At 40.4% G+C, this 24988-nt stretch overlaps 1 protein-coding gene across 39 annotated transcripts in view; it reads right to left on the bottom strand.

Moving 5' to 3' along the window:
- Positions 1-24988, bottom strand: part of MAGI1 (membrane associated guanylate kinase, WW and PDZ domain containing 1) — a 678789-nt gene that overhangs the window by 53347 nt on the left and 600454 nt on the right. For all 39 annotated transcript variants that reach the window (XM_054550292.2, XM_054550294.2, XM_024244055.3 and 36 more), the window contains 2 exon segments: positions 22669-22851; positions 21493-22113 (listed from right to left, as the gene is read on the bottom strand). In XM_054550292.2, coding sequence (XP_054406267.2) covers positions 21493-22113; positions 22669-22851 — 804 coding nt within the window.

Raw genomic sequence — 24988 nt, 5'->3', positions numbered from 1 at the left:
AAGCACATAATTTTGCATATAATTTCAGGGAGGCTTTGAAACCTTCACTAGTGACCCTCAGAAACCCACTCTATTGGGGCCTATAGTCCTTAAGTTAAATCATCCTTGTCCAAGTATATGGCTATAGCATTAGAAGCAATTCCTAGGGTGAGATTTACTTTAGCTAAGTTTTTATTTTCAGTAAGAGCAGCATATAAGTAGAGGGGCCAATGAGAAGGATCAAACAGAAAGGTAAAACTTGCATTGCTTACTTCGCCTTCTTTCTTGGAAAGATCTAAGAGACATCTGAAAAAATTATGAGGAGAGGAACTGTATTAAAGAACACAGGTAATTTTCAGCAAAAGCGCTGCTCCCTGGAAAAAGGAATGTGCCTCCTAGGCCATGCTTTTATTTGTTGGGGGTAATAGGATGATGAGTCAAAACAGTAAGAGATTATTGAGGCAAAGTCACAATGGGGTGCAGGAAAGACAAATTGAGAACAATCTGAGACTTCCCCAGCCAATCAGAATTGATGATTATTTGACCGCAATCCAGTGGTTCTAAACAATGAACATCAATGGCCAGCAACCCTTCTAAAAAAAGCCATCTGCATCATTTCCTGCCAACCAGTTGTTTTCTTTGTTTAATAGAGAATATATAAGCCATGAAATAAATTTAAACTGTTCTCTCTGTACCAATAAAATGCTAAGGATAGTCCAGAAAACAGGAAAAGGTACATTCAGCCTTCACAGTTTCCACTGAGGCTAGGAAGGAAAACAGGGAAAATTCACTCACTCATGTAACCAAACTGTGCTGACAGCCTAGGAACTGGCATGAAATAAAGCAATGAGGAAGACTTACAGGGTCCTGCTTTCACAGCGCTCACATTCTGTGGGGAGACAGAATAAACAACTTAGCAAATAATTTCAGAGAGTGGTAACTTCTGTGATGAAAATGACGCAGGACAATGGAACAGGCTGTGCCGGGGATGCACAACTACTTTATGTTGGGTGATCATGCAAGCCTTTCTTGAAGAGACCGTATTTGAGCTAAGAGCTGAAGTATGAGAAGGAACCAGTCATGAGACCATTCATTCATACAAGATTTATTGAGCTCTGCCATATGCCTAGCAAAGCATCACTAAGAGATAAAAGTAAATCAGACATGGCCCCTGCCCTGGAGGAGCTCATAGTCTATTTTAAAAGAGAAAAAGCAAAGCAACCGTTTTATAATTCATAGTGGTAAGTGTTACATGCCAGGAGAGAAGGGAGCACTGTTGCTTTCAGGAATACAGAGAAAAGAAATCTAATCCAATATGAAGAAGGGGGCAGAGGGAGGAGGTGAAGTGAAGAATGGCTAGCATTTAATTGTGGGGTGGGGGAGTGGATGGAAACACATGCAATGATTGATGCTTGAGTGAATAATGATGATAAGCTTTTCTTGTTGTTGTTTTGTTTTAGCTAAATCAGTGTACCAGATAAACTCAAGGCCAAGCTGAAACCGGAGTACATTTTCACTGATGGACTTTATAAACACTATATATCACAAAATTGAATCCATAAAAAGGAATGAAAAAATGATCCTAGTTTGGACATGTTTGATTTTTTTTTCTCCTTCTTCTGGCTAAATACCATCATAACCCCGTAGCATAATTTTTCAATACAAATATGATACCAGCTGCCAAGAAGGTAAGTATCAGACCCAATGTCTCCAAAAAGATGAAGACATTCTTTCCTTTGGGGACTTAATAATGGTCATTATTAAGTATTTTGACCATCATAATTTAGAGAGATAGTTGGACTTCAGATGTCTGAAATAAGTAGCTCCCAAGGCAGTGTCAGCTGGCATTTTGTGAAGAAGATTAAGAACATAGTTGTATTGGTTTTACAGCTACAGAGAAGCCTGCTTCAATTACACAGTACACATAGTCTAATAAATATGTCCCAGGAGAAATAAATGGCTTGCAAAGCTGGTGATTCCTGGTGGCTTACAGAGCCTTTCACCTCAAAGTCACAAGCCTTGACCTGGCACAGGTAAGAAAGACCTAAAGTCATAAATACCTTGGGCTGCTCAAAGACCTGGGTAAGATGGATGAATTGTCTTCATGCAATTCCTGAGAAATAAATGGTCACTCCAGAGAAGGTGTCATTGAAATGATATGGATGATCCTATTGTTGCTATTCTTGAAAACGTGTGAAGTATACCTAAGGGTTGAAAACTGAGTGCAGAAATAACTAAAAAGTATTCAGAGCCTGTCTTTGACATAAATTTATTCTTCATACCTGCTCTCTAAGTACTAATATCTTCTCATTTTGCAGATGAGAAAACCAAGACACTGATGGTCAAGTAACATGGCCAATGTCACACAGTCAGGTGAATAGCTGGGGATACTTGGTCTAACACCAAGCCTGTGCTATATGCTCTCATTCAAAGGTTCCTTAATTATTTTGGTTTAGAGTCTACTATGATAAGATTAATCCTATAGCCATTCATACATACCAAATGCATTTACAGAAAATTTTTAATATAGCTTTATGAAATACATGGACCTACCACTGACAACTGCTAGGTCAATGGGGTCAAGGTATCTAGGGCTCATAACTGCGACATGAATTTGGGAAGACAGTTCTTTTCTACAGATAGCCGAAGAGTCTATGCACAGTCAATCAATTTCTTAACACATCCCTGATATTTTACTCCAAGTCTCAGTACCTAAATCACTGTCATTCAAGGCTACATATGCTAAAAATACAACAAGATCAGTCTCTGATTTGGGATGATGAAGCACATCTTTAAAGCTACACAACTAACAGGTTGACTGGCCACAAGACTTTATGAAATTCAGTTTCAAAGTGGGCAGGAGCTTTTTCTAGCTTGCAAATGTTTCCTGACACTACCTAATAACAAAATTTCTTTTTTTTAATGGGCTTAGAGAAAAGATATGGAATGAGTCAGAAGTAGAGTGAACTATGGCATCTTCTCTTCAGAAGGGAAAGAAAAAGAACCGTCAACTAAAAACAACCACTAATTTGTCAAGATGTACCTACCACGAGGTCAATCTTTCTACCCTAGGTAATATTCCTACCAAGATCTACTTTTTAAGGGTAGAATTAAGCTAGTTTCTCATATGGTTCTAGGAAAGCTCTCTAACTTTATGTAAGTTAAAAATATTTGTAATTGTGGCATTTAGAAGTCGGGTCTTGTCTTCATCTAAAAATGCTTCTAACCTCTAAGGAAGACACCTTAACTACCATACCAACAACTTGATGCTTCTAGTACCTATATTTCAAATTTGAATTGCTTTTTATGCAAATACTTAAGGGTTGACCATGTAACCCATTCCTCTTATCAACAGCTCATTCACAGAGGTCTCCCTAAGATAGGTGAAACTATGGTGGCCTGATAGCCCCATGCAGTTCCTACAAATTTGAGAGTGTGATTTTTAACTACATAGGATGCACGGGGGGATTATGAAACAATAGCTCAAAATAGCTCACCAAAAGAAAACACTGATAAGGATTCCTTTTCTGGGTTGGAAAAACAGGATGCTGTGTGGGCCCTTATTTTAAGGTCACCGGCCCCAAAGGAAAACCTATCACTGTAATTGGTGCTGAGAAGCTTATAGGTTAAAAAACACATGCTGGGGCCCTTTTCTTTTGCATTACTGACTTTTAGGTTGTTTCTTATCCCAACTGCTTATTTTTAGTAATGTAAGTTAGGCTCAGGACCAAGATAGAAACCCAGAATAATATCCAGGCTTTTAACCTTATAGGACACCAAACCCCTGAAACCTAAGAACCTGCCTGAGGCTTCTTTTTCTCTCTCCCACCATATCCGTCTCCAAACGCATTCTGAATCCATCCAAGTTCATCTCCACTGCCACTACCTTCTCTTGCCTACATGACCACATGAGTCCAGAAACTGGTCTCTGCTTTATGGTTTATCCTCTTTATTATCCGCACCGAGGCCAGAGACAACTTTATACAGCAGGAATCAGATTGTACTGTCTCCTAGCTCCATGTCCCTGTGGCTTCCCAAAACTGTTTCAATTAAAGACAAACTCTTTGTTCAGTGTCCCACTAAGCCCTCCTGGATGTGACCCTTCTTATCTCCTTATTTCCTCCTCCTGGACACACACTCCAGCCAGGTTGGCACCCTCCACTGCGGAACTGCTTCCTTGCAATTCTCCGGGCATTTTCTCTGGCTGCTCCCTCTGCCTGGAACTCTATGCCTGCAGATCTATGTGTGGGTGGCTCCTGCCTTTCACTCAGGACCTTCCTTAAAGGTCACTCCTTCAGAGAGCCATCCAGAGATCCAGGCAGGCTACCAGCAGATCTGAAATGTCCCTATTCTGACCCACTTTATTCACACAACCCAGTTTCTTTGTTTTCATTGAGCCTATCACTCTCTAAAATGACCTTGTTTACCTATTATTTATATTGTTTATTGTTTACTTATTGATTGTCTCTATTTCAGGGATCTATTCTATTTTATCGGTCTATCCCTAGAACAGTATCTGGTCAATAGTTCAATAAACACCTGTATCTCTCAAATGCATGTATGAATGTGCAAAGCTCATGAAATGAGTTTACACCTTGAAAGCTGCAGGAAGAGCTGATGAGGCAAAGGGGAGGAGCTGCTTGGCCTTTCTTTTTATAGCCATCGTTGCTGCAGTGACTGTTTAACAGCTCTTGATTCTTGGTCTGTTCCTTGATTTATTGGTGAGCTGCCAGGTTTGGCTCAACTCACAGCTGCCTCACTCAGCACAGAGAACAAGGTTCCGCTGTGCCACCTTGTGTCCTGACTTCCCATCACAACAGATGAGCTTTGGTCTCAGAACAAACTGAAAGCTCAGAGGGAAACACCAAACCCTACAAGCTCCCCAGCCCAGCAAATGGTTATGTTCTCAAGGATTCTTTGAGATCTAAATCTTCAGGTAAGGATAGCTTCACATCCTTACTTACTAAAGCAAACTTTTATTACAGCACTGGGTTCAATGCCTCTCAATGCCTCACTCTTCCCTACAAAAAGCAAACACATGCTGATGAAAAAGAAAAAATCGCAGGTCCTTTTCTTAGGGCAAATCCATGAATCTCTTGAGCAGTTTCAACAGACCGATGGATGTGATGGTCACTTTTTTGTCACAAGATACTTCTGCAAAATAGGGAAATTTTCCAGCTTGCTCTGGAGGGGGCTACATTGTTTGGCAATTTCAATTAGCTTTATTACCAAACTGCTTAATTTCAACAGAGGCCATGCCTGGTACCATATCAAGCTTTATTCCAATATCTTAAATTTAAGAAATCATATAAGCCTTAGAAAACACAGGTCATGGTTAACAACAGCAAGGTGATCAGGCCTCAAGTCCTGCAGCACTGCATTATTCAAAGTGTCTGCAAGTCAGACCTAAAGAAGCCATTTACTGAGGGGTCAGGTTTTCCAAAGAGCAAGGACATACAGTGAGCAGCCCCATTCATCTCCCATGGAGATATTAAATGTCTTCAAAATCCTCCTGCTGAAACAGTATCTGAACTGGTCTAAGTGATTATGTGACTTAGAGGGAAAAAAGCTGTTTCCTTGACTATGTCAATTTCTAATGAATTGCTGCCCCATATAACTATGAAGGGCAGGAGACGATTGGGCTTTGTTCAGCTATTAGATTTCAGGTTTCGGTGAGGCAATGCTCACTGTACCAATTGGATTTGCTTAAAGGCTGAGTACAGGAATCAGTTTCACCCACAATACACCCCATCCCACACACTATCCCAGTTAGGACAAGCCTCAATTAGAAGTAACTTTTATAGGTCAAGTACATTGGAGATGCAGGAAAATGCAAGAACTGTGAGGCCCTTAAATGAAATATTTTAGTTGGGAACAAGATGTGTAACAAAGCATTGCATTTATAGCAGGGAAAAGTAAGTACAACGGAAACGAAATACATGCTGACCCAGTAAGCACTCAAGTCAACAATTTATTTTCTCACTGTAGAAAATAAATGTCAAGATCCTTTTGCTTTCTCTCTTGTCTGATTCCATTTCCTATTGTTTATTTATTTTTTGGTAAATGAAGCTCTAATCAGGCTTAGAGTCAATGCAGATGGTGATCTTCATGAAGGAAACACAACTTGAAATGAATTTTTGAAAGCTGTCATAAAGTTTCTGAGACTGCTTTTTACATACAAGAAACCAGCTATGGATATTTTGGGGTACCCCCGAGCACACTAAATGTGCTCGGTTCACCCAATTTTTGTCTTGCTTTTGGATTTCACTTCTCTGGGTTACCCCGATAACTTATATAGGACAAAAGAGCTTCATAAAAGGGTGTGACTAATAAATGTGGTATTACATAAGAGTGACGAATATAACCCTGGCCTTGAATCCGAACTCTTTCTTCTTGAATGAAGATCTAGGGGAAGCAATGATCAAAGAAAGAGGGGAGCTCCCATTTGCTCTTCCTGAGGTTTGGATGCCAGAGCCCCACTCACACATTACTTCGGCGGCTCTGCTTTCGTATCCTGTTCTATTCTCAACCTCCTGTGGGCCTTTCCCTATAGCAGTGATTCCTGGATTTTACATTTCATAAGCCAGCAGATTTTGACAACATAGAACTGAGCAATTGATCCTAACTTGCCAATTCTTTCTTTTGTGAACTAAGAACATTAAAAAGGAGGAGATGAATGATAACAACCTTTTCATAAGAAAAAAAAAGAGGCACTGGGTGTGGTGGCTCATGCCTGTAATCCCAGTACTTTGGGAGGCCGAGGCAGGCAGATCACCTGACCAGCCGGATCAACATGGAGAAACCCCGTCTCTACTAAAAAAAAAAATACAAAATTAGCCGGGTGTGGTGGTGCATGCCTGCAATCCCAGCTACTCAGGAGGCTGAGGCAAGAGAATCGCTTGAACCGGGGAGGCAGAGGTTGTGGTGAGCCGAGATCATGCCATTGCACTCCAGCCTGGGCAACGAGAGTGAAACTCGGTCTCAAAAAAAAAAAAACAAAAACAACAACAGAAGAAGAAGAACATCGTTACCTATAAAGGAGAATCTTTCATACTGGAAAATCTTCACTTCATGAAAAACCTACTACTCCATCCTGGTTTTTCTCATCAGTGTTTACTGAAGGAACATGCTGTCACAGACCAAAAGGAACATATCTCCTACCACCTTTCCCTCCAGGCTCTTCTTTTCACCTTCCCTAACCTTTTCTCTACTCCTGACAACTAAGTCAAAGGTACTGAAAACAGTAGGTCTGCTTCAGCCTCTCCTCCACCTCTTTTCTCTTAAGCTCCATTCAATGTGACAGAGCAAGGGGCCAGAAAATAAGAAACTCTCCATTAGAACAGGGCAGCGCTGAAGGTGTGACAGGCCCTCTTCTTATTCCATCATCATGACAGTGCTGAGAAGGGTGCAGTCCTACCCATACTTCAGATGATTATCTGGAGGCTCATGGACCTAGCCCAGGGCTGGCTCAGGCTGCACTGCTGGGTGATAGCAGAGATCATGCTGGAGACCCTCACAGCTGACTACACTGCCACTCCGTTACTGAGGAGATGCAGAGGCAACACTAAGAAGACGTGGGGAATTCTCCAATAAAATTTATTCAATCCATATTCAACAAAAAATAAACCAGAAGTGGATTTCATTTGTACAAACAGAACACAGCGTTTCTAACAAGCAAAACCAAATGGGTATTGAAGGGGTTAAAGCAGTGGTTCTCAAGCACATCTAATTTTGCTCTTTAAAGGACATTTGGCCCTGTCTGAAGACATTATTGGTTGTTAAAACTGGGGAGACGGGAGTGCTACTGGCAGCTAGTGCTAGGTTATAAAACAGCCTTCTCTTCCTCCTTTAGTTACCAAAGTCTAAGTGAAAGTTGCTTTGCAGATGCAGACAAACTATATAAACATAGAATCCCATTAATTCATGGGCAGTGCTGTTATTTTTTCAATGCAATCATCTGCCATTTTGGTAAGTGGTATCTATGGCAAAAGTAACTACACAGAATGCAAGCCATTTTTAAATTTAGAAACAACAAAAATACCTAAGAGCGTGTAGACCTAATTCCAACTATCTCCAAGCGATTTTTGAAAACAAATTCATGTTTATGTAACTATAAGTAAAAGCTTTTTAAAACACAGCTTTTACACAGGTTCATCAGGCCAAGACCCCTTTTGCATACCGATTGCAAAAATAAAAGCCTAATTAAAAACTCAGGTTGCTGAATGAGTGGAGTCAACAGCCAATGCTAGGGAAAGAAAGGGATTCCCTCCATCACGAAGTCATAGCTGGTCCATGTTGCAGCTTCCTAGTTATTATGACTGCTATTCTATGACACAGTGGAAAAGGACCTTTAAACAAGCTTGCATCAAATACAAAGATCACAAAAAGGGTCTATTAGAATTTTTAATGGCAAAGGTAATATACCAAATGAGATTTCTAGAAAAAGAATTAGTTATGAGACAACGGGGAAGCTGTGATTAACCACACTGCATTTTTGATGTTTCCTTCATGGCACTCCTCTATAATGAGAGAATAGCACAGTGCTAAAGTTTGTTGAATGAATGAATGAATGAATGAATGACACTTATTGCATACGGTAAGGAACCAAAAACGCTGAGAACATTAGAAAAGCAAAAAGGAACACTATTAACAAGAGTCTGAAATAAGCCCAGGTAACAACTTGGCACACAATAAAGGGCATTTTCCACGTTGCCAGTGGAAACATATTACTCCTAAGGGCTCCAGGCTATTTTTGAAGACATTAAGATTCTACCAGCAAGACGTTTGAACCAAAAAGGATTATGTTCACAAATAGGGGACATGACTAATATTTAAGCAGAAATACAAACAGAGGAAATACCAGGTAAAGTAGAAGTTTTAACTTTACAGGTGACACTGCAAAGACAGACTCAGCAAGCACCATGGCAAATACTTCCCTCCAGATGGTGGTAAAGAACGTGTGATTTCATTTGAGGGAAATGAAGGAAGGTGGGAACATTTTACACAAGGTAAACTCTGTCTCAGATAACGGTTTTGAAAATGCTCAGAACTGAAAAATGCTTCCAATAGAAGTAGGATGATATCTCTTGCAATAAAGAGAAGTTCAACAAAGTGAGGCTGCAAGCACACACTGGGGCCTGTCAGAGGGCGGCAGGGGTAGTGACAGCATCAGGAAGAATAGCTAATGAATGCTAGGCTTAATACTTACGTGATGGGATGATCTGCAGCAAACCACCAAGGCACACGTTTACCTATGGAACAAACCTGCACATCCTGCACATGTACCCCTGAACTTAAAGTTGGAAAAAAAAATGATATAATGGAGGATGCTATCATAATAATATTCCTCATAGCAAAGACTTCTCAAATGGGAAACACTATCCAAAGTTGCTGACAACTAATAAATTAATTTTCACATGGAACCAAAGTAAGGGTAGGAAACAAACTCCAAAGTTAAGGGAGGAAATGTCTGATGATATACGGTTTCTCTTTTTTTTTAAAAAAAAGCATAAATTAAACCAAAAAGAAAAAAGTTGCCAGTTACTGGGATTTTGAGATGATGGTGAAAAGAAAGTCCTAGGAAATGGATCCACAACAGGCCTGCACGTTCATGCACGATATCCTTGCCTTTCTTGATGTTTTTGTGTATGCTGTCTTTGGGTCTCAAACTCAGTTGCTTTGTGGGCCACAGGTACACAATGGGCAAGAGTAAGGACAGATGTAAGAAACAGCAGGCCAGGGGGAAGCTGGAATTGTGGGCTCCAGCTAAATGCATTCAGATCTGAAAATATTTTTTTTAAGACTGATTAAAAAATACATGATGGGTCATGTCAAATACTGCCCATGGACCAGTTGGTAACTTTAAATCCTTCCTACATTTCAAAGCACTGCTTTAGTCCAGCTGTTCTTAGCAGAGGGCGATTTTGCCCCTCAGGAGACATCTGTCAATGTCCGGAGATGTCACATTTTTGACTGTCACCATTGGAGAAAGGGGGCAGGTATGTGACAGGTACCTACTCAGTAGAGACCAGGGATGCTGTTAAACATCCTACAATGCACAGGAGGAGTTCCCGCAACAAATAACTGTCTGGCCCAAAATGATAAACTGTGGAGGCTGGGGCACCCTGCTCCAGTTCCAGTAGACTGTTGTCCATCCTCTGTACCCCACCATTCACCTCTTATCCAAATATGTATGGCACAGATTCAGACTACATATTACTGACGGTAAAGCTCACTTGTTAGTCTTGCCTCCCTAACTAGATTTTGAGTACTATTTTCTCCTTATTTCAGAACTATGCACAAACAATATCCTCAGTCCTTCATGAAGAACAAATATGGGTCAAATGGAAAGAGGCTTGTCGCTATTATTACTAGGACTATGAAATTAAATAGGAAAGCCTCAAATAAATAGAAATTTCAATAGTTTGCTTTTAGAGGGAAACAGAATGATCAAATCTATTTCCATCTTCTGCACAGTTTACACAGACTAACCCCAAGGCCTATCCCTTCTCGCCTATGTTGCATCCCATCTTCTTCCCCTTCTTAAATACTTCACTCCTGCAAAGAGGGAGTGCAATGAATCCTCCTTTCTCCTCCAATCATTACTTTCTTCCTGTCTTTTGAGTCATCCCTATCCATACACAAGAACGCTGTGGTATCTCCCATCTTCAAAACAAAACAAAGCCCTCTCCTTTGACTCCACACCCCTCTCCAGGACTTGTTCCACTGCACAGCAGATCTTCTTGAACAGCTTACCCCAATCCCTATCCCACCTCCTCCCCTCTCCAGCCTCTCCAGCCCGACTGCATTTGCAGCCACACTTCATGGGTCCTGCCCTCAGGGGACGTTATGCCACAGGCAGTGTTTTCACCCCTGCAGGCCTCCACCTCTTGACCCATAAGTGCTGCTAGAATCGCCTTGTGACAGTCTTCTCTTGGGTTCTGTGATACGACGCTTTCCTGTTCTTTCTCCTATCTGCACTGGCGGTTCCATCTTTACTAGGACCTCCTGCTCAGTCTGACCCTTGAATGGTGATGTGCCTCAGGGTTCTGTCTTGCACTTTTTCTCCCTCCTTCCTGCTTTTTCCCTCAGTAATCTCATTCAGCCCCATGGCTCTAAATAACCTCTGATTCTATCTTTTACACTTATGTGACTATGTTCCACAATGGGAAATACATTTTATAACACATTCATACACACACACACACACACACACACACACACACACACACACACAAGTGTATGAATGTGTTACAAATTGTATTTCCCATTTTATGAAACATTTGTGTGTGTGTGTGTGTGTGCGTGTGTATGCATGTATGCATGTGTGGGTATACACACACAGTAAATATTTCATAAAAAAAGGATTTATCTTCAGTGAGTGCAATATACTCTAATGTTTTCTATTTCACTTCCAAGAAAAACACTGGGTGTAGCCCAAAACATTGATTTCACAGCCTAGTAATAGGTCACAACCCACAGTTTATAGAATACTCAATGAGACGATAACGGCTCATAAATGCGTATTTTTCCTGACCTAACCTCACAACCACCAAACCCCAGAGTCCAGACAACTGCCTACATTTCTGTTTCATTTGGATGCCAAATGGGCTTTCACAATTAACAAGTGTGAGAAGAAACCCTTGATTCTACAGCTCAAGTCCTACCTGCTTCTACCCTAGGATCCACATCTCAGCAAAGATTCCTCCCAGGTCAAAAATTCTGGGGTCATTTTGGCTCCCTCTCTTTTCCTTTCCTTCAGTTGGGGTCGGCAAATACAGCCCATGGGACACATACAGTTTTCTTGGAACACAACCAACCCATTTCTTTACATATCACCTGCTACAAGGGCAGAGTAGAGTAGTGGGGACAGAGACTGTAGGGCCCACAAAGCCTAACATGTCTACCCTTTGTCTCTTTATAGAAAAAGTGTGTCCCCCCCACTTTACAGTCAACCTATGGAGTCCTGCTGACTATTCTTTAGGTGTCCCAAGTCCCCCACTGCCGTGATCCTCTGTCTGCCCTACAGTCCAAGTTGCTAACGCTCTTGCTTGAACTACTGCAAAAGCCCTCACAGGTCTCCCCTTCCCCTCCTGCTCCCCTAAAATACATTCTTCATATATATGCCACAGTGACTATCTGAACATGTTACTGAGAGCCCGTCCCTTCACCGTGTGAATCTGGACCTCACACTGCAAATGGAATTCGAACTCCAGGTCCTGGCCTCCAGTCTCTGACTTCAGCCATCCCCATTCCCTGCTCCCCTTTCTCCAGGCACACAGGTCTCTGTTCCAATTCTTTCTTGGGGTCTTTGCACTAACTGTCCCTTCCTGCTGGAATATCATTCCCTTCTCTGTGGTCACTCAAGTTTCACCTCTAATCTAGAAGAGCCCCCTCACTGCCAGGCCTGCCACACCTGTTCACTTTACCTGCTCTGATTTGCTTCACAGCACTTTTCTTTGGCTGGCATGATTTTGTTCATTTGTTTATTTTTGCCCTTTCTCCCCTTCCCCTAGAATAAATGCCTCATGAAATCAGGAGCCTGTTTGTTTCATTTGCAGATGACGCAGCTCTATTCCCAGTGCCTAGACGATGACAGGCACGTGATGTTAATGAATTTGTCCCCCAAAAAGAGACAACAAAGCAACTTCTTTATATTCAAATTCCTCACTTAAATAAAAGCACAGAATAATAATTCTACAGCCTGCCAGCCAAGGAATGAAGTTCTACCACTCTTCCAGAAAGGGAAGGGATGCCACCACACCTTAATGAGAATTAGAAATCACACACGAACACATTTGTAATAAATAATGCATATAAGTAAGTAACTCAATGCATTAAGTCTACCTTCAAGGAGAATAAGACATTGCCTTGTAGAACAAAAGTAAAAGTTTTAGGTGTGCCAACCACTTTGCATTGTGAATATAATAGAAATAAAACTCAAATCATCCAATAAAGTCTGAGTTGCATACAAATGTTAAATAAGTAAAGCTTGCTTAAGTTTAAAAACCATGAGATCAAAAATCCGTAAAGAAACCAGAATTCCTTAAGATGTGAAAGCGAGGAATAATTTTTATGCATTATATAATGAAAGACAGAATCAAAATAGAAACATTTTTATATTTATCTCATCTCTTGCTGTAAGTCATCTCAAATATAAATGTGACCTGTCAGTCTAGAAAGAATTCTCAAGAAAAATCCCTGATAACTTTAAACCACGGCAATAAATCAAAATAGCAACTTCAAACTGCATTATGAATAAAGGCCAGAAGGCTCCTTTAATACCAAATTGGAATGCCATCCTGTTTAGCATAGTGGAAGTGCTAGGAAATTTGCTAATTTTAACTTGAACAACTTTTAACAGCTAGAAGATGTTAGGCAGCACGTTGGATGTGACAAAAGGACTCAACTTACAAAATTATTAGAAAATACAAGCACCACAGATAGTGGTGAGTGAGGTCAACGAGTCTGAGATACTGAATCAATGAATCAGATAAACACACCAAGGAGACTTCAAAGTCTCCCCTTTAAAACAGACCTCTGACAAATTGTAACTTGCTGATAGCTCATATGGCAGATTATACATATTTGATATATAAAAATTTTAGTTGAGTTTTTCTTGTGTTTTGAAGTTTCTTCCATTTTTTGGATTAAAGATACTTTAATGAAATAATTTAATTTAAGCTCCTTAAATAACATCAGTCTAGTATAAAAGCTGAGATGCTTCCCAACCAGGTGGAGGTCCTGTAATCCGCTTATAAACTTGATGACACCATGCCAGGATTGAGAAAGTGGAGATTGCCCCCAAGCACTTATACTTTACAAGTCTTAAATCCTCTGAGTGTCAATTCCTTGCATCCCCTAACATTCAGTTAACACATACAAAGAACTCAGAGCAGTGACTAAATACGGAGATGATGTAATAAACAGGACCTATGTTTATTACTCTCTGCATAAAAATAAATCCATTAACTATGAAAGTGCCTTCAATTTCATATTTTTCTTCTATTCAAATGTAAAAAAACAAAAGAAAGGGTAAAATAAAGGATATCCAGCTTCTCACTTCTGAGGGTGAAATAATTAAAATCTCTAGAACTGTGCTGTGTAACAGTACTTCCTGCAATGGTGGAAACGTTCTCTATCTACACTGTCCTATATGGTAGCCACTCGCCACATGTGGCTATTGAGCTCTTGAAGTGTGGACAGATGGACTGAGAAACTGAAATTTAAATCTTACATAATTTTAATCATGAGATAGTGGCTACTTGACAAGATTCTGGAGAACAGGCTTTGGAACCAACATGATTCACTGACATGAAGCTCCCACATCTTGGCCTACGGACACAATGAACAACGCATCTACTAGCTGTTTAGGGCAGCCTGTGAACAAACCACACAGTTATTGCAAATAAATAGACCTGGGTTCAGAGTCAGGATCTGTCACTTTCTAGCTGTGTGACTAGGGGGTGATCAGTCTATTATAATGCTCACAACCTCAGAAAGTTGTCTCAGGATTAGCACTTATGAAATCAAAGGGTCCTGCATTAACTCATCTTTTCATTCAATGCAGATGATTTTCTGAATACCTATAATGGACTAGGCACCATTTTAGGCAGCAGGGATAAAGTAGTGATTGCAACCAAGTCCCTTCTCTGAGGGGGATCACGGGTAGGTAGAGTACATAAGAAAGATCACGAGAGCAGACAGTGATCGTGGGAGATGCTGCTTGATTTATGAGGAATGGTCACAGCAGACTCCTCAGATGAAAGGGGATGAAATAACCTCCGAGCTGAGGCCTGAATGATGTGAGTGAGGAGGTCCTGTGGCTACCTGGGAGAAGAAAAATACAGACAGAAGGAGATGTAAGTGCTAGGGCCCTGACACAGGACTTTGGAGTTCACGCTTAATGATGGGAAGCTATTCTGACATAAGGACTGCCTTGATCTGATGTACTTTAAAGCACTGTAGCTGGAGGGCAGACTGGAGGAAGCACTGAGACCTGTTGCGAGGCCACTGCAAGGCCAGGTGCCCTACAATGGCTGGTAAAGGCTAGGGTGAGATGTAAACCAAGTTTGAGTACACTGAGAAGGGAGAACTGGCAGTATTTGCTGATGGCAACATATGGGACTCCAACATTATTAAGATATCACTCTATACACAACCTGAATTCCCCTTTCTGGGGCCCTACAGCTCAATCTGAGACATTGTGGCAGTCAAGCACTTAAGCAGTACAATGTACAATTCATTCTCTGGTCCAAGACCAGAGGGCAAAGAGGAGAAGTGCCTGACCACTTGGGTTTAATTCTCTGTGCATGGCTCACTGTGGTTCTAATTATGATGGTTTTGTATCATTTCAGAAACACACACATGCACACACACACACACACACACACACAGAAGAGCTAATGCTAATGATGCACTTAGGTAACGAGATTAGATACTGCTTTCTCTGTTTGGATCGATGATGATTTAATGAACTAAATATCATCAGTAAATTTTGATGAGAATTAAGAGGCATTACTTTGCCCATAGACTTCAGGCTTTACTCATTTCTTTATGCATAAGATATAGTCCTCAACAATTATGGTACTGGAGCAATTTCTTGCCTGTAAGGCTTTTGGGCAGAGTGTTTAAGCACTGTCTGGAGCCAGACTTTCTAGGTTCCAATCCTAGCTTTGCCACTAACCAGCTAATTTGGGTAAACCACAGAAACTCCCTGGGCCTCAGCTTCCTCTTCTCTAAAATGGAGCTAAGATTGTATTTACTTCAGAGGACTCTTATGAATTATGATATGTAAAATGTCTAGAAGCATGCCTGGCACATTGTAGAAGCATTTATTGTTTTCATTACAAATCTTATGCAGGTTTTCCCAACTAAAACAGAATTTTCTCCTTTGCTTTATACTAATTTTATACCAAATTAAGCTGTGGGAAAACAAAAACATTCCTTCTTGTATTTTGTCCTAGCATAGAAGCTAACAATCACTGCCTTCATTTCACAAGGATCCAACCCATCATCACATTGCAAATTGGTGGCAGTTTCAGCGTGGTTGCAACAATGAAGTCTTGAAAGGTTTTATTTACCTTCTTGGGCATATGTGTGTGCATGAATGTATGTATGTGTATTGCATGTATCATGGTAACATAGCTGGAACATAGTAAGTACTCAGGAAATGAGAGTAGTAACATTATCATTACCATCACCACCACCATTTTCTTATCTAAGTTTTGCCTTTTAACTCTCATTATCATTTTTCTAGGGTTACGAAGTGTGCTTATAAAGCTAGAGGATTAATCTTCTATTGTGACTGGTGGATCAAGTTTAATTTATTCAGCTATGATTTACTGAGACCTTATCACTTGCCAGGTTCCCCAGGAAGTGCCAGGGACACAAGAGTAAGAGTCAAACACACCACTGCTCTCTAGGAATTTTAACATTTCATGAATTTATAATCAGACTCTGAAATTACTTAGTGGCCTGACCAAAGTATTCAGTATATGGTTTGTGCAAACTAGAAAGGAAAATTTCACTTCCATTACTGTTATGATCAGCAAAAGCCAGTGGGAGATGGCACTCTAAATGAGCATCTCCAATAGAAAGTCCCCTTTCTATTCTCCTCGGAAGTAGAAAAATGTAGAATGTGGGAGCTGAAATGGACCTTAGGGAAGACTGAAAAGTCTGTCACTTACAAAACAGACTTTAAAAGATGAACATTACTCAGAAGTGAAAATATTAAAATAAGCTTTATAAACTTATTTTCATCCAACTTATAGGTCAAAGAATCAAAACTAGAAGGGACCGTAGAGGCAGAAGCCTAACATTTTTTGCAACTCTGGTTGTACATCAGAATCACCAGTGGTACCTGGGCAACACAGTGAGACCCTGTCTCTACAAAACAATTTTTTAAAAGAGATTAGCCTCACATGGTGGCACATGCCTGTAGTCCTAGCTATTCAGGAGGCTAAGGCAGGAGGTTCACTTGAGCCCAGGAGTTTGAGGTTGTGATGGGCCATGATCATGCACTCCAGCCTGGGCAAAAGAGCAGGACCCTGTATCAAGAGAAGAAAGAAAAAAAAACCTACCAGTAGAACTTCTAAAAAAAAAAAAAAAAAAACACACACGCCTGAACATCATACAATCTGTATGGCCCAGCTAGAACTTTTTATAAAAAATAAAATACAAATCATTCCCCACCCAACTGCCACTATTGCTTTATCATGTGATGACTACTATGTCAGGAACTGGCACAAATGCTACCTTATTTAATCTATGTACATCATGCCCATTTTTTTCAGAAGTCTAACTAAGCTCAGAGAAGGCAAGTGACTTGCCTAAAGTCACAATGCAAGTAAAGTAGAAGCCAGGATTTCAACTTGCATCCTCTGGCTCCACAGTCCTGTGGTCTTTCCTCTATACAACAATAAGGTCATCCCTTGCATAAAATTTGAGCCAGAATGGAGTGCCTGAAAGATTCTCTAGCTCAAAACATTCATCTTTTAGATTAAAAAAATAAGTGTCAGGGTAAGAAGTAGTACCCTTCTCAAGCATATACAGCAGCTTACGGGCAGAGTTTGTACTCAAGGTCAGCTCCTGGTATCCCAAGTTCAGTTTTCTTTTTAATACATGCCTTCTCTCAAAAGTAAAACATAGGATCTTCACTTGCATACAGGGTTGCCAAATCTTTTCTTGAAACAGAGTGTTGTGACTCAACATGAAATTACATCTTAAAGAGTGTCACACCTACTGATAGGTGTGAATTTGCTGAATATCCAAAATATTTGACACAGAGGGGCACAGGTAGTTACACTATCTACATGAGCCTTTTTTTAAAAAAAGTAAAAAATCCTTATGGGACAAGTTCGATAGCTTTTACAAATTAAAAATAAAAATCCACAAACTAGTTTGATTTTCCAAACACTTCAAAGAAGTCTCTAGATGCACACTGATGTCAGGTGACAGGATTTCTGAATGCAGATGCTGTGTTCAAAATAAAAGGGTAAAAAGCACTTTCCTGACTGGACAGCAGAGGTAGAAGGAGTAAGGACACACAATTGGAAGAGGGGAGCCAGACACAGAGAGGAGCTGCCCTTTAAAAACCTGAGTGATCGACTGGCAAGCAGGGAGATGTTGATGAAGAGGAGATTTGTAAGCAAATCAGGACTGGTCTCAGCTACTTGGGAGTATGGATGAACACTGCACAGCAGCTCTAAGCCTGACTCAGGAAACTGTCTGACCCTGGACATTTACAAATGATATTTCAACCTTCAGCTCGATTTCCAGATGAGGGAAGGGGGATGGACTAAAAATACTAAAAAAGAAATGTATTAGATCTTGGTAAGAATAAATGTCAAAAATGAGCTCTAGAGATGAGGAATTAAAATGGGTGCTACAGACATAGCAGCCAGTTCTGTCCCAAAGTAAAAATGGCCCGTTCTTTAAAGCATAGAAAGCCACAACCTCACGACAGGAATTCCTGAGACTCGTGGAACAGTGTAGGTGAGTTTATCAGTCATCTTACTAGTAGTTACAAAATAAATCAGATTCATTAGAAACAATCGGTGAAGTGGCCATTTACTTTCTCATTCAACCTAGCTGTTGTCTTGAAGTACCTTTATCAAGCCTTCTCATTACGTCCCCACTATACACAATAGATGATTAAATGTCAGCCCTGATTCAAGCAACTAATGTATGGCAGAAACAAATATATTTATATGCCTTCCAGAAAGATTAATAGTATCTGGTGCTAGCCTGCCAACTGCAGATGTACAAACTTTCTATCCTATACATAAATTAAACACAAGACATATGGTGTATTTTAAAGACTGCTGATGTCACAGTGATTTTAAATTACTCATGTTCTGAAATAAACCATGTAGATGTTGATGAATATGGCAATATATTCTGGATTTTTCATATAAATGTTATAAAATGCAACAGCATTAATAAGAAGATGGCATTGGGAATTAAGAAGAGAGAATGCAAACATATTTAAAATCAAGGAGTATAGTCAAGCGTGGTGGCTCATGCCTGTAATCCTAGCACTTCCGGAGGCCAAGGCAGGTGGATCCCTTGAGCGCGGGAGTTCGAGACCAGTATGGGTAACATGGAGAAATCGTTTCTACTGAAAATACAAAAATCAGCCGAGAGTGGTGGCATGCACCTATAGCCTCAGCTACTTGGGGGGCTAAGGCAGGAAGATCGCTTGAACCTAGGAGGTTGAGGCTGCAGTGAGCTGAGATGGCACCACTGCACTCCAGCCTGGGTGACAAAGTGAGACCCTCTCTCAAAAATAAAAATAAAAAATAAAATCAAGGAGTACGTTTCTATAATCAGTTGTTTGCTGGCTTAGGTGAATTCATTACAATATGGTTCTAATAAGTGTGTAAGTTAGTTGGCTATAATGAAACTTTATGTTTGGTCTCCTTAGAAGTGAATCTAATGGGATAATAAACAACACATCAATAACAGAAATGAGAAAGAGGATAGATGAGTTAGGAGAACAAGGTGGTATGTGTCTGTCAAATGAGCAGTGGCTGAATCAGAGGTGCACCTGATGTACCAAGAATTATTTGAAAGTTTCCAGGTTGTCAGCCACAGTATTAAGCAATTATACAAAAATCAGTGTTATTCAGTTAAGTAGGGCAGAACATTGGACTGGAAACCACAAAGCCAGGGTGAACAGCTCAGAACTACTGTGGGGTGGCACCTTCCTACTTCACAGGGAAGTGACAAATATCAGAGGAGAGGCACGTGCAGGTATGAAAGTGCTTTGTGTATCACTGATTCTTCTATAAGTGCCATGTTTCATCATCACCATCATCATTATTGTCATAATCATTCTTCTACCCAAGTCATTTCCTACTACATACATCTTGGCTACTGTTTAAAACCAGTTCTCTGAGCAGTCAAGTGATCTAGGTACAAGAACAGACTTGAAAATTAGTTAGTGGAAATGACATTTTTAAAAAAATAAAATTTGCACAATGCCTTTTATAACTGCCTAAGCCAGGCTCATTGAGCATTTCGATTCACATAGACAGCTGCTCTGTATTTTGGGTTTCCTTCAAATGACCCCAGCTATTCTGATCGCAGAACACATAGATTCATGAAAACATGAGAATCTGGCTGCTGTGACACAAATGAGCTCCTCTGTTGCAACAAACCAAAAGCAAGTCAAAGTCTGGTTCTTGATCTCTTTTCAAAAGGCCTGAATATGTTGTTCACAAAACAAATCATGGTGGCAAGGATCAGGGAAACAGCCATTCTCAGGCCCACTGTGTAAAACTATCAGTCATGACTAATCACATATAAGTATATATTCCAGGAGCAAGACAGTTCAATATGGTGGAAAATATTGCTTAGTGTGACGTCCTGTGTTTTCTGGTGAGGCAGAGGGTGGAATATGGAGTCAAGGAGAAAGGAGGAAGCTTAATTCCTCGAGATTTAGAATAATCCAGATCTCTGAGATCCTCAACTACTAAACATGAGCATGTTGAGGGAAGTGTTTAATATGATTAGCAGACCTCTTGTTTCTGCCAAATGGAAATAATCACATACCTATTCACTTAATACCTATTGATTCATAAATACCTAAAAGGAGTCAGGTGTTGTGTTAAATGCTGGGGATAACAGCTGTCCACATGCATACATGGGCCCTGGCTTTACGGAGCTTTATATTCTAATGAAAGACAAATAATGAAAAATAAATAAAAGCATGAAATAATGTCTTGTGCTAAAAAGGTGATGATGATCAAGGTTATGAAGAAATGTGATTAAAGATTATATGGAAGTGTTGGGAGCTACTTTAGATAAAGTGATGGGAGAAGCCCTCTCTCATAAGGAGACCTGAAAGAGACTGAGCCAGCTGGGAAGAGCTGGGAAAGGACCATTCCAGGCAGAAGGGACAGTAAATACAAAGGGCCCGAGGCAAGAAAAGGCTTGAAGCATTAAACGAGCTCCATAAAAGCAGCCAGTGTGGCTAAAGTACCATCAGATGGAGGAGAGGAACATGAGACAAGTTTGGAGTGACCACAGCCACATTTTGCAGGCTATGCAGTCCAATTTCAGGAGATTTAAAGGATAAAGGTTATTATTATATACATATATATAAACTTTTTAGAGAATGGGGTCTCACTATGTTGCCCAGTCTGGACTCAAATGCCTGGGCTCAAGTGATCTTCCTGCCTCAGCCTCTCAAGCAGCCAGAACTACAGGTGGGTACCACCACACCCAACTTAGGCTTTTAAATCTTAACGTTTTAAAAAGGCACAATCTGATTTCTGCTTTAAAGTATCACTCTAACTGCATATGTCTGTCATAATGTATAAATCACAATTTTTATGCTAAAGAGGTTAGTATTTGGAGAAATCAGTAGGCATTTTGAAACATTTAAATAAAAACAAACATTAAGGAATACACATTTAAAAAGCCCCCAGTGGTCATCTGAAGATGAGTAAGTCAAGCAATGAATTTGGGATAAAAAAAAAATTCAAAGAACAAAACAAACCTACTTACCTCCTCGTTGCACCAACAATGTGACCTCACTTCCCTTAGGACACTCAACCAGCATATCCACCACTTGGTTGTGAGTTAGGGCCTGCACGTTCTTCTTATTAACTTCCACTATGAGATCCCCTTCTTTCAGGCCTCTGCACCGTGGGCTGTCAACAATCTGTTTCACTCTTTGGCCACCCCCACCAGGACTGTCTGCGATAGTAAAACCAAAGCCCATTGGCCCTTTGACAATATGAACAGTTATGAGTTCCGGCTGAGTGGCTATGGAGGAAGCCAAAGAAACAGTGTCATTAGGATAACCATGAGAACTATTTGAAGCCACGTCCGCTGGGCTGCTTGGCCTGGCATCCTTCATGCCATTGACTTTGCCTGTTTTACTACTGTGGCTAGCTGGTGAATCATAGGTCTCTTGCCCATTCACAATAATTGGTTCTTTATCCAAAATGGCTACCGAGGTCACTAAACTTGTATTGGGGTCATCTGGATCAAAAGGCAATGGATAACCTCGGCAGAGTTCAAGGTCCACGCTGGCACCAATGGGGATGGACTGGAAGATCTTCACAACTTGAGCATGTGTGTGTCCCAAAACACAGGTGTCATTCACACTGACAATCACATCCCCTGTAGAAGGCAAGAGTGTGGGGGTTAAGAAAACAGCACCCAGAAAATTGCCATCAGTATTATAATATCTTCCACCAATATAAAGCTGAACTGAAACTGCATGTGAGTGTGATACTATAGGGCATAAACTGCTTCTATTACTGATTTTAACAGTTAATAAAGTGTTCTTTCAGCACCTAGTGTCTTCCCTGCTAATGAGAATATAATAATCACTCAGAGAACATTGGAGCTTTCTCCTAAAAAAAAAATCTCACTGCAGAAATCCAAGTTTAGAATTCATTTATTTAAATGGGGATCTACATTTTTAGTAACTTATTGCTTTACTGTACTCAAACAGTTTCCCAAAGTTAAAATGACTTCACAGGTTTTAATCTGTCCCAAGCGATGAATTTATATAATGTGGAGACCTGGCTCATTCTCAAGGTGTTTAAAAGTGTAAACCTGTTCAATCATGACGTTGTTTGGTCTTGCTCAAACCAAACATCATGATTGCACGTTTATGTTCTGGATTGGAGTCTCACCACACAGAACACACTAAGGCCATATTGACGCTACCTGTTTCCATCTTGCCATCCAGTGCAGCAGGACCATCTAGGACCAAGCTCTTGATCTGGAGAAACTCATCAGGTTCATCCCCTCCAACCACCGTGAAGCCAAAGCCACGACTGCTTTTCCGCAGCTTTGTGTGAATGAACTTGCCTTTCAACTCAGAAGGGTTTCGTGTAAAAAAGGGTTTGCCTGGATTAAAATAAGAAACGCATAAGGAATGTCACCATTGGTGAAAAGGAGAATTAAACAAGATTTGAGACAACATATAGATAATTCTTCAAGCTTATGCCCTAGAGCCTTTGGGCATATAGCATCTTAAGAAAGTCCTCTCTTAATTTGAGGAATAACGATGTTCCTAGGCCCCAGTGTTGACGGAGGGAGGTAAAGCATTGAGTATGTCAACTCCAGGGTCCAAAAGAAACTACAAGAGAGGGATGAAACTAGTCCCTGTTAGGTGACACACTTCTTGGTTTCCATTCATGCACTTTAACAGGAATTGAGCTGCCACAAACCCCTTCACAGAAAATGGAACTGGTCTGTTTTGTGTCTTTTGTTTTGTTTTAATTTTATTTTGCTATACGGCTTCTGATGTGCTGCTTTGGGCCTGGCTTCCACTTGAAAAACCAACAGAACAAAAACTTTAGTTTTAATCAAACAGAAAATCCAGGCTGAAAATGCACAGATAATACCAGAAAACATATTATAGTCACAAATAATAATTTGATAAAAATGTAGAATGACTGTTTTCAAAATTAAGGGTCATCACTTTGAATTGAATTCTAAATTCAACTGATTTTTTCCTATTTATCTGCATCTTTTATTAAATTTGTGAAATAGCCAACGCATGCCTTCGGCTAAGATTCACTGTTTAAAACAAGTTTAGGATATTTTTTTAAAAAACACAAACCAAAAAAACAAAGAAACCCCACAAAAAAAAAAATTCCCTAAACTAAGTAGTTACCAACAGTAGCCACACAGCTCCAAATTCAGCTGTCTTATTTAAAATAAATTAGGCTGGGTGTGGTGGCTCATGCCTGTAATTCTAGCACTTTGGGAAGCTGAGTCAGGTGGACCACTGAGGTCAGGAGTTCGAAAGCAGCCTGGTCAACATGGTGAAATCCTGCCTCTACTAAAAAAAAAAAAAAAAATACAAAAATTAGCCAGATGAGGTGGCGGATGCCTGTAATCCCAGCTACTTGGGAGGCTGAGGCAGGAGAATCACTTGAACCCAGGAGGTAGAGGTTGCAGTGAGCTGAGATCGCGCCATTGCACTCCAGCCTGGGCAACAAGAGCGAAACTCTGTCTCAAAAAAAAATAAAAATAAAATAAATTTACAGATAGAGATATAGCTAAATTACTTCCAAACATGCTACCTAAGGTTTTATTGAGTTTTCTTGATACATTCACAAATAACATTTTGAACATAAACCAAAACATTTTCTTTTTGGTTTTACTAGGCACTTCTCTGTAATTGAGAAACTTATTGGAACTTCTCTGATTATCCCAAGTAGTAGACCTAATTTCATGAGCAGCTTCTTTCATCTAACTTTACTTACTTCTTATACCCTGTCCTTGCCACACACAGCTTCTCCATCTGCCCTGTTTCTTTTCTATCAAAAATGTTATCCAAAACAAAAACAGAGAGAGAAAGAGGGAGACATTAGTTCCCTACACCCCTACACTAGGAGTCTGGCACCTAGGAAAGAAAGCTATTTTTGGTTAGTTATATCTAAAAGAGTTTAAAAGGTCTCTGGGCATGCATACAATTTTTAATTGCATATTTTAAAAGTTTCTGGCTCTTGCAAAGAAGGCTCTTTTAAATTACCTGCAATCAGAAGTCCTTTCACTAACCTGCTCTCTAGCGCAGTCCCAAAGCTTATTGGAAGCTTGACAAACTACAGCCCTGTCACAGTGGCTAAAGAAAGGCAAGACTTAGAAGGATTCACCATGCAAAGTCATCTGCCAAGGCGTTGGGAGGGTGGTGTCACTTGCACCAAGAGCTTTGGGGAGACAGCTGCCAAGACAATTATCAGATGGAAATTGAGGTGAGGTAAGATAACCCCCTAAGTTTACTTTAGGGGTAGGAGGGTGACTGGCCTACACTCTTGTGGCAGGTGCTGCTAGGGCATTCCAGGGCCCTGAAGGGAAACACATTTCAGTTATGCAGAGACATCAACAGCCATTACCTTCGCAGCAAGACCTTCCCTAACTACCTTACTAAAAATTGCGGTACCTCCAACATTCCCAATCCCTTTCTCCTGCTTTATTTTTGTCCTTAGCATTTACCCCTTCCAACAGAATATACATCTTACTTATTGCTTTGGTT

Source organism: Pongo abelii, chromosome 2 (genome assembly GCF_028885655.2).
Source record: "Pongo abelii isolate AG06213 chromosome 2, NHGRI_mPonAbe1-v2.0_pri, whole genome shotgun sequence".
Taxonomy (NCBI): domain Eukaryota; kingdom Metazoa; phylum Chordata; class Mammalia; order Primates; family Hominidae; genus Pongo; species Pongo abelii.
Note: the sequence above shows the minus strand (reverse complement) of the source record. Positions and strands in the feature narration are given on the sequence as shown.